Below are 11,296 nucleotides of genomic sequence, written 5' to 3'. Positions count from 1 at the left end.
AAAGATACTTGCAGCTGAAAATCAATGCCGTCAGGGCTGGAAAACCAATATAATTAAAAACAATTGAGGATTTCATAAACTGTTGCAAACATCATGGGGTAAAAGCTCAAAGATTGTTGTGTGAATTTTACTTACATAATTTTGTATTAGAGGAAGAAGTCGAAAATAACCCCAATCATTTTGTGGGGGATGTGCAATTCCAAGATTTTATTTCATTCGCTGTCAATCAACTGAAATGGTTGAAGGCTCATAACACGTTCCAAAGTTAGGAGAATGGACTGGACCTTTGGGTCAGAGGTGAACCCAGACACCCATTACAAATGCTGGCCAATCACAAAAGTCTGATGTAAAGGGAAGGAGTAATCAAAATTTTGGGGCCTATTCAGAAAGAGATTATACAGAAGGGAGTAGAATACTTTCTCTCCATTCAGGAAAGTTCCTTGGCTGCAACCATGCTCAGGTGGACAGTCTCCACTAGTAATGTATAGAATAGAGAGCCATTCAATTATAAATTTTTTAAATTAGCTGCAGAATGTTTTGTCACTTATAGCAATCTCATTTTAAGGGAAGGTCCTTATTAGCTAGGTTGTCGGTTTCGCAACCCTATTGTTTGGTATCCTGCTGAAGGGTATCAGGCTATATATGAACTGCATGAAGGATAAATTGGGCACATCTTTGAGCTCTTGGCCAAGAATCATGGTTTCAGACCACTTTACTACATTCCTTCTCCAACTTATTCTTTGACTGCTCTGCATACGAACTACATGCTTTTCATGAGGACATGGAATAGGGTAAACATGGGAGTATGTTGGGTCATGGAAAAGGTATGCATTTACTATTAAACTTATCATCCTTCCTTTATTCTTAGCTTTTCTATATCTTAATGCGTTAATCTATTAAGGAATTACGGTAAGAAATGAAGGAATTATATGTGGTTACAACTTAGCTAATTATTACCCTTCTTCATGTAGGAAAACAACAAAAGGGACAAATGCTGTTCCTTATGAAGGAACAACAAAAACAGACAAGCTAAGGAAGGAATGCGATGGTTGTAGATAAGGCCAAAAACAAATCAGAAGAATTAGCGCAAGTAAGGAAACGATGTTTGAAGTTGGAAAATTGTTGCGAATCCTTCAGGATCGAGAGATCCTAAGGGATTGCGTTTATCATTTATCTTTTTACCCTTTCCTATTATAAAAGGAGATGTTTTGTAAGAAGGAGAGGGGAGGAATTTATGTATTATTGAAATTGTAATTGTAATTACAGACTCTCGTTGCCAAGAAGAACATGAATATATTGTAATGCTCATTCAATTTGATGATTAATATATAAGTAAAGTTGCTGTTCCCTCGCGTTACCTGAAGTAACTTAGCAGTGTTCGCTGGCAGCTAAGGGCACGACCTCTGGTGGATTCAACTGCTTTTCTTGTGTCATACATTTCCAATTCTTGCAAATGTGATGGTTTGATAGTATTCTTGCTTTATGTGATTTTATCGCTTCGCTGTTTATTTTCCAGTGTTGACATAATCTCTTTACTTTATATAATTTGCAGTATTGTCGTTGATTAAATTTACTTTCATTTCGAATCAAGTTACTTAGATAAATATTCCGCTTGATATAATCAACTATAAAGAGTATTAACTATCGATGTTGAAACTCTCAGATTGATATAATTTTCTGTTTAGATTAATTATTAAAGATTGGGTTTGATTTAGATTAAATCAGTTAAAGAGGGATGAGTTATCACTACTGTACTCTCAACTGATGTTGCTGTTACTTTGATGAATGTAAGATTTGATTTCGTTAAAGGATTGAGTTTTCTTTAAATTTCAATTGGAATTTACTAGATGCATCCGTTTACTCTTGTATTTAAAAGATCTATACTGCAATTTAGGAAACATTACTCTCCGAGTTAAATAGCAGCCACATACTATGTACACTCTTGAAATAAGAAGACTTGCCTGGATTGATAATTAATGTGAGGATAATTAGGAGTTTTAAAAGGAACCTTTTATCGACCAACACTACTATTAAAGGAAAATGATTCGTGGTATTAAAAGAAAAAGTCAAAGATGAGAATGCATTATTATTTGATGGGCTAAGACATAACTTAAGAGTTATTCAAATGTGCGATTAGGGGCATGAAGTTATTTTTATATCAAAGAATTGTTTGGTAAGACTATAACCAAGGGAACCAAAACTCCATGCAATGTCTATATTCAAGAAGGTGACAAAGAGCACTGTTTTTGAGAAAATATGAAGAAAGCTGGCTTTGGCACAAAATATTGGGACACCTCAGCTTTTCTTAACTGTACAAATCAAGCAAGGAGGGAGAAATTTGTGACTGGCCAAACATCTCTCCACCTGAAAATAGTTTTTGAAAATCATGCCAATTTGGTAAGCAATCCAGAGTTAGTTTAAAGCTAAAGAATGCACTTCAGGTAATCTCCTTGAACTTGTTCACGCTAATTTATGTGGACCTATGAGAAAGAAGTCTCCTCGTGGTGAAAAATATTTTATGCTAATAATTTATGACTTTACAAGAATGTGTTGGGTTGGTTTACTAAAGTACAAATATGAGTCATTTGAAAAATTTAAAATAATCAAGATTATGATGGAAAATAAATTGGAATTAAAAATGAAATGTCTTAGATTTGATAGAGGAGGAGAGTTTATATTATATGAATTTTTCAATTTTAGTGAGCAACATGGCATCAAAAGACAATTTTCCATAGCTAAAACTCCTCAACAAAATGGAGTGCCAGAAAGAATGAATAAAATAGTTCAACAAATGGTATGTGCCATGCCTGATGAGGCAGGAACACCCCACACCTTCTGGGGAGAAGCAATACATACAGTTATGGATATAATTAACAAAGCACATGTTTGAGTAAACAATGATAAAACTATGTATGAACTTTGGTATGGTAAACCTGAAACTATCAAACACTTTAGAATCTTTGGAAGTAAATATTTTATAAAGAAAAATGATGATAAACTTGGAATGTTTGAATCTAGATCTGATGGAGGAATCCTTCTTGGATACTCTTACAAAATTTAAGGATATAAATTCTATAATAAAAGGCTCCAAAATATTGTTGTAAGTATAGATGTTGCGATTGATGAAGCATCCAAAAGTATCAAGAGAGAAGCAAAATCAGATGATGAACAACTCCCTACAAAAATACAAGAAGTTGTAGGAGTGGAAGAAAGAGGAGCATCAAAAGAAGGAAATGAAAATGCAGGTATGTCAGAAAATACTCCATCAAGGTATATTGAGAAAAATAATCTTGAATCTCAAATTCTAGGTGATAAAGAAGTAGGAATACAAACTAGAATAACTTTTGTTGGATCATCTAGTCACTTAGCCTTATTATCCACAATTGAACCTCAAAATGTGAATCAAGAAAGCAAAGATGAAAGTTGGGTTAAGGCAATGCATGAAGAACTTGATCAATTAGAAAAGAACCATTATATATGGGAACTTGTACCAAGGCCCCATAATAAAAATGTAATTAGGACAAAGTGGGTATTTAAAAACAAACTGAATGAAAATGGAAATGTAATTTGAAACAAAGCAAGACTTGTATGCAAAGGCTATGCTCAACAGGAAGGGATAGACTTTGAAGAGACATTTGTGCTTGTAGCTAGACTTGAAGCCATAAGAATGTTTCTTGCATTTTCTAGCTTTCGTGATTTCAAGGTATATCAAATCGATGTTAAGTCAACATTTTTATATGGGGACCTACAAGAAGAAGTTTATATTGAACAACATGGAGGATTCATACTTGGCAATGATAAAAATATTGTTTGCAAACTTAAGAAGGCACTATATGGGTTAAAACATGCACCCCGTGCATGATATTATTGTCTCGACAGGTATCTGTTGGAAAATGTAACTAGGTTCAGTCTTAATTTAATGTATTTGAGTCATCTTGTGATGTACTTGTCAAAAGAATAAAGAAAAGCTTTATTATTATTATTATTATTGTGACTTATTAAAGCATGGGTTTCATGCTTGGGTCACCATGTTTTAGGTCAAAGTCCCCATTGAGGACTTCTAGGATTTATTCCGAGTCAATAGAGTCATTGTACTTTTAAAAAGACCCTTCTTAGACTTTTGAATAATGTAAAAAGGTTTTTTTTCTCGGCAAATGCTAATTCTATTAACTGTAAAACAAAGTAAAAATACAAGGGGGTGAGGCCTTGGGAATCATCCTCCGAGGGAACTCAGAACAACATAAACTATCCCTTGTGAGGGAAGAACCAGATACATAAGTAAGAGAACAGATAATGCCACTAGGAATTAACCGAGGAAACATGAAGAGGAGGAGAAAATTGTCTGTCTAGAGCATATGACCAGAGCACGAGACCATTACAATGCTCAAAATTCTAGAGACCATTACAATGCTCAAAAATCCAGAAGAATTTTACATTACTAAGCAACACAGAGAAGATTAAGTCCATCTATCTGAAGATTTCCAACCCGAGCTACGTCCAAAACCGCTTGAGCTTGATCATGTTAGTCATCTAGAAAACAAAAAAGGAAAGGCCCATATGGCCTCAAAATGCATCGTCCTCATGCTGAGGTTCCTCCACCACCGGACAGGCCTTATCCTTCCATGCATCCTCATGTCCAACATCTTCCTCGCCTGGGTGCCTCATCAGGGGGCGCGTGTCACTATCCATCTCTTCCCGAATCCTCGAGACAGCAGTTTCCGGAGGCCGAGAGGCACTGGGAGCCTCGCTCCTTTCAAGTCTCTCCCCCTGATCTTTTGCCAGAATTTCCCCTGCATTATCCTGTCTGTTGCTTTGACTACTGACTCCTTGGAAACCTTCCTGAGAAGGCTCAGATATCAGGCGCACCCGAATTGGGGGCGGAGCTTCTTCTTCAGAGAAGAGAATGGTGATATTGTCAGTGATTACAGGTCTATGCAAATTGCTCTGAAAAGTGAAATTATTTGTTTGGAACCCATGATACGGAATTGGATTGTGAGCAAGATCCACAGAGCTAGAAGCCGGCTGTTTTCCACGCCCTACCCGACTTCCCCCGGAACGACTCCTCTTGCTGTGGCGCACCATGATGAGGAGAGTCCACAGAGGCCGAGACCAGAGGGTGATGAAACAATCCGGAAAACCGAAAGCAGAACCCAGAGAGAGGTTACACAACACAAGAACCAACTTAAGACACGGACGACAGGACTGTAAATGCAGGGAGAGCAACGCAGGAAAAGTAGCAGGGGAAGTAGAAAGCTTGCCAAAGTTTCCAGAGACCAGACCGCTATCTAAATGCCACACTTTCCCAAGCCAGAGATGAACAAGAAACGAAATACACAAAGAAAACTCACCGTTGTTTTCAGGGAACAACCAGCCTCCGAAACCCACTTCCAGTTTTAACCAGAGACATGAAGGCAGGGCACTTCCAGTGGTAATGAAATCCCTGAATGCCATGGATAAAATAACTAAAACCATACCTTGAATGGGACAAGTAGTAAATGCAAAGAGCGTGCCAAATCTTTTGCTCTGCAAATGATCCCTTAGGAACCGAGTGAACCGCTTGAATGTCACACCCATCAACCAAATAAGCTTCTGGAGAATCGCGCGGGTCTGCGTCTGGCAGTACCTAGCACCTCCATCTGTCCTGTAAAACATTATGACACATTGATTTCACCCGCATCCGGGTGTGCTTCTCCTTCCTGATACATTTCATTTTCCACAAGATTTTTATAGTCCAGGAGTTGTGACTCAGAGGCCAGCCTGGATAAGGATCCAGCATGAAGGTTCACCCCACATTCAACTCCAATGTTTGCTAATAAGTTCGCTACTTTATTTCCTGCTCTATGAATGTGCTTCAGCGTGACCGCTCTGTGTGAGAAGACCCAACATTCAATGAGTTCGAGCCTTTTAGCCATCCTACAGCTATTTCCAACTTTGTGAGAGGGAGTTCCTTGCAAGATTTTGGAGATCATGTTGATGATGATCTGAGATTCACCCTCTATAATAAGCGGAAAGAATCCATTGCTTTGCACAAGGAGAAGGCCCTGCCAGAGACCTTCCAATTCTGCCGAATTATTGGTATCCCATCCATTGGATCCTAGAAAGTTTAAAAGGGGGGTACCCTTATGATCTCTGAAGATCCCTCTGAAGCCTGAATTGCCCGGATTGCCCTTTGAGGCCCCCATCAAAGTTAAGCTGGTACATATGCACTGGAGGGGGCAACCATTTCTCAGGTGACTGATTTCTCGGAGGCTATGTTCCTCTGATTATCTATTCTTGCTTCAAGTTAAGGTTCCAATTGGCCCTTATTGATTGTTCTTGGGGGCTGTTTGGAAGGTCCTCCTGGTACCAGGTTTTGAGAGAAATGGTTTCCTCAATGTTTTGGCAAATTATTTTCCATATATTCTCCAGAGGCATAGAGTGATCTTTGAAAATTCTGCTGTTTCTCTCCTTCCATATGGCCCACATAAGAAAGCCCAGAATGAGCTTCCATAGGAAATTTAAAATCTTGCTTTGGTAAGGAGTCCGCTCCCAGTTACGCACTGTGGTAATGATGTCTCCGTGAACTCTTCCTTCCCTCTGGCAGCAGAAACTAACCTTTTCCCATAGCTTTTGCGCTAATTGGCAGGAGTGTATGAGATGCTTTACGGTTTCCTCATCTTGTCTGCAGTTGGGGCATATTGAGGGCCCATGAAAGTGCCTCTTCCTGAGATTGTCCCAGGTAAGAATCTTGTTATGACATAGGAGCCAAAGAAAGGTGGAGATTTTCGGCCATAGGGAAGGGTCCCAGACTTTGCTCCAAATAGGATCTTTCACTAAATGATCTTTGATAATGATGTTGTAAGCCTCTCTTGTATTGAAGGTACCTTTTTCTTCATATCTCCATCTAAGTATATCCTTTTCCTCGGAAGGTAGAATTCTCCTTTTCTTTAATTCTGTGTCTATCATTTGTTGAACTTGTGGCGTTTCTTGACTCAAGAACTAATCCGCCTTGAGCCATTCCCTGTATTCTTGAGTTGATGAGAGATTCTAGAAGTCTTTAAATTTATCCTGTGCTTGCATATTCTACTCTGGTGGTTGCAGGTGAGAAAATTGTTCCTTTAATTTGGGCATCTTCTGCCATGAATCTTCCAAAAACTTTGCAGTGTCTCCATTCTTCACCTCCCAAAAGCTGTGCTGCTGAATGAGACTTCTATGCTGCTTGGCCGAATTCCATATGAGAGAACCCATGCTGACTTCTGAAATTCTTATTCGTTCCTCCACCGGGCAATGGATTGCATACTTGGCTGTCCATAGAGAAGCCCATGGGGTGAGAGGTGCAGTTAGCCATTTCCACCAAATTCTAGCACCCATGACTTCGTTAATGTGAGAAGGATCCCTTAATCCAACCCCACCCCCATTCTTTGGGAGACAGGCTTTTTCCCATTTGACAAGAGCCCACTTACGCTTGAGACCGTTGCTGCCCCATAGGAAGGATCGTTGGAGCAACTTGATTTCTTTGAGCACCCATTTGGGCGCTGCTAGGATGGAGAAGAGATACAGTGGCATGGCCTGAAGGACTGATTTTATAAGTACCAGCCGGCTCGCCATATTTAGAGATCTGTGGGTCCAGGAGGTGAGACGAGTCTCTAATGTTTCCAAGAGAACTTTCCATGAGGAGTGCTCGAGGGCCGAGGCAATCAGAGGAGCACCTAAATAAGTGGAAGGGAGGTTAGCTATGGAGAAGCCCAAAATGCATGTTATGGCAGCTTGAGTGGTAGCTGGGGTATGGAAAAAGAAGATCTGAGATTTGGACTTATTGATGGAAGCACCTGAGGCATCCGAAAAGTCCAATAGAAGAGATTTGAGCTGTCAGGCTTCCTGGACCGAGGGATGCCCAAAGAGCATGGTGTCATCAACGAACTGTTGGTGAGTGAAGGCTGAAGAATTATGAAAAGACAAGCCTCTGAGGCGATGGGACTGCTGGGCTAGCTTAATACTCCTGCCTAATCCTTCCGCCATAATAACAAATAAGAAAGGGGAGAGAGGGTCTCCCTGTCTGATGCCCCGAGATGGATGAAAAGTGGAGGAGGGGATGCCATTGACCAAAACAGAGAAGAATGAAGAGGAGATGAGACCCATGACCCATCGAACCCAGGGCGGAGCAAAGCCAAAAGCAATTAAAACTTTTTTAATATATAACTAGCTCAGACTGTCAAAAGCCTTCGATAGATCTAGTTTGAGGAGCATACATGGCTTTTTTGATTGCTTCAAGGAGTGAATTATTTCATGAGTTAGGATTATACCATTGGTAATCTGCGTGCCTTCAACATATCCAGACTGCTCAGGCGAGATGATGAGAGGTGGCAACAATTTAAGCCTGGAAGCAATGACCTTGGATACTATCTTGTAGATTATATTACATAGAGCAATAGGTCTATATTTGTTTGGCTTGCTAGGCATATCTACCTTGGGAACGAGAGAAATGAATGTGGCATTCACTCCCGGAAACATCCATCTCAAGGATCGCGATTCCTCCACCACCTGCCAGACTTCCAACTTGATCAAATCCCAGAAGCTATGAAAAAAGTTAGAAGTGAATCCATCCGGGCCTGGAGCCTTTCCCGCTTTCAGCTGACGTACTACTAATTCCACCTCCTGTAAGTCAACAGGTTTAAGGAGGAGTTGGTTATGCTCTTTTGAAACAATTTTAGGAATGTTTTGAGTAACTTTGTCTATGGCCCTCGATCTATCGGCATCTGGTTCGCTGTGCATTTGCTTGAAATAGTTGAGGAGTTCGCTTTCAATCTCCTCATGCGCTTCCACCTTGACTCCCTGCTCATTCTGAAGGTGAGTTATGTTATTATTCATTCTGCGCTGGATTGTGGTGCTATGAAAGAATTTTGTATTTTTCTCTCCGTCTTTGAGCCATCTGATTCAAGATTTTTGTCTCCATAACGTTTCTTCCTGCTTAGCCCTTTCTGTGATTTGCGCCTCAAGAATTTTTTCCCGTTCTAACATATCATCTGATCGGCCTTCATCTATAATCCTCTGTTGCAGTTGCTTCATTTCTGTCTCAAGGGCGCTCCGGACTTGGAAAATATTACCAAAAGAATTGTGATTCCAGCTTTTGATCTTGCTTTTAAGATGCTTTAGCTTCTGCTGAAATTGAAACATCTTAGATCCTGTTGGGGGGGAGAACTTGTTCCATTCTGAAGTGATTAGTTCTTGAAAATCCGGATGAGACAGCCAAAACTCCTCAAAGCGGAATGGTCTCCGGGTCAGATTGCCAGGACGCGACCACTGAAGGGAGATGGGCCAGTGATCAGATCCCGACAGAGGCAGGATGGAAGCTGCAAAGTCTCCACCCATATGAATAGCATTATCTGAGAGCAAGAATCTGTCCAGACGAGAAGCCACCTGTTGAGTCCCTGCTCTCCTGTTACTCCATGTGTATAAACCATTGTTGAAAGGTAGATCCATGAGCCAGTTGTTTTGAATGAAGTCTTTTAGAGGTTTCCATTCCTGACTCCCTTTGCATCTTCCACCCCTCTTCTCTTCTAGCCTAGTAATCATGTTGAAGTCTCCTCCACAAATCCATAAAGGATGTTCCCTGTTGTGGTTAATTGCAGAGAGTGCTGAGTATTTCTGCTTTCTGTGGAGCCTCTTGGGGAAAATATACATTGGTTAAGAGCCCATGTATATTTGTCCCAATGATGTGAAATGTTGCCGGGATAAAGTTCTTGTTTGCATTTATTTTGTCTAGTCTGATAGTTCGAGAGTCCCATAATATTGCCAGGCCTCCAGAAGTCGCCTGAGCATCCACTGCCGCATTGAGACTCCCTGGCCAGATTTTAGCTGCAATACTTTCCATAGTATATGAATTGCATTTAGTTTCTTGCAAGAAAAGGATTTGTGGTTTTTCTTGCCTCATCATGTTTTTAAGAATTCTTCTCTTCCCAGGGCTATTAAGCCCTCTTATGTTCCAGGATATTAACTTCATGGGGAAGGGTTGTGATCAATGTTATAGTACTTAGTTAGCTTGGAGTACCTACCTGACTCCACTAACATTTTACCTATTCTTATTGTTCGCTGGAGGTCTGTTTTCCTTCCTCGCTTTTTGATGTCTTTAGTGATGAATTTCCCATCCCAGGGGCCGCCTGTCTGAATACCTAAAGATTTTTGCCTCTGCGCTCGATTTAGGATCTCCTCCAAATTCTCAAGTTGTCTATCTGGAATATTTTCAAAATTATTTGTAGTGCAGGCCTGTTCTAAACCTGGGATATCCAGTTCCCCCATATCTATAGCCTCTGTTTCCTCCTCCATAATCTGAGCGTCATTGAATTCCTCATATTCCTCTTCTGCTAATCTGGTATTTGAGTTTAAATTGTCCACGTCCATTCCTTGTGTATTCCATACTGGGGCTTTTTGTTTCTCTGAGGTAGAGGCCCCTATGAGCAGGGGTTCTGTTTGAGATCCTTTGGGATTTGCCTGCCTCTGCGGTTTTACCTTCATCACTGCCGTGTCCGTGGGGGCAGGAATTTCCGGGCTCGTATCATTTTGTTGAGCTAAAGTTTCGAAGCTATTCCGTGTTGGTGGCCTGGAGGAACTGGCTGGAGGCGCTTTAGCATTTGAAGCCTATTTCTTGTGATTTTTCCTGCGATTGGTTACTTTGGTGAATCGATCTGCCCCAGATGAATCGGATCCAGCAACAGGAGAAGGTTTTGGAACTAAAGGACAAACCCTGAATAAATGTCCTAGGGCATGACATCTTCAGCATCTAAATGGTACATGTTCATAATCAATCAACTAAACCCATTCAATATCATCATGAGAGACACTTACCGCATCCGGGAGCGCCTAATTGAGATGCATGTAGACGCATATTCTTGCAAATGAAGTGTATTTGCGGATTTTTGTTTCCTCAGCAACCTTGACAAATTCTCCCAGAACATTTCCAATCGCTTGTAGGGATTCTTCCTCCCAATACTCCATTGGGAGTGAATAAAGTCGGATCCAAACAGGAGCCCAGTTGAGATCCTCCTTGTCAGGGTTGAAACGCTCTACCCAACCTCTGAGATACAGACTGACGACATTAAATAAGTAAGGCCCTCCATCCAACACTCTATTCCTATCCTCCAAGCAGTTGAAAATGGCAGTGAAAAAGCCTTTTGGTCCCAGTTGCAGGGTTATATGTCCCTTTGGGTTCCATTTCGCAGCAATCCAGCTCCTAAGCACCTTCTCAGTCGGCCAAAGCCCAATGAACTTACCGATTAAGGCATGGTCTCTCATGAACTGAATCTGTGCATTGATCCTGTGT

At 40.7% G+C, this 11,296-nt stretch overlaps 1 protein-coding gene across 1 annotated transcript; it reads right to left on the bottom strand.

The window, feature by feature from the left end:
- Positions 1-8,913: 8,913 nt before the first annotated feature.
- Positions 8,914-9,459, bottom strand: LOC149192922 (uncharacterized). Its single transcript, XM_089407158.1, has one exon. The coding sequence runs from the start codon at positions 9,457-9,459 to the stop codon at positions 8,914-8,916; it is 546 nt and encodes a 181-aa protein (XP_089263284.1).
- Positions 9,460-11,296: the final 1,837 nt, after the last annotated feature.

The sequence above is a fragment of the Pinus tabuliformis genome, chromosome 2_2 (genome assembly GCF_031772625.1).
Source record: "Pinus tabuliformis cultivar Carrire ecotype Pingquan chromosome 2_2, CPIR1, whole genome shotgun sequence".
Lineage (NCBI taxonomy): Eukaryota > Viridiplantae > Streptophyta > Pinopsida > Pinales > Pinaceae > Pinus > Pinus tabuliformis.
Note: the sequence above shows the minus strand (reverse complement) of the source record. Positions and strands in the feature narration are given on the sequence as shown.

Coding starts and splice junctions, on each gene's coding strand:
- LOC149192922 (XM_089407158.1), bottom strand. CDS start 9,459: ATGGATCTACCTTTCAACAATGGTTTATACACATGGAGTAACAGGAGA.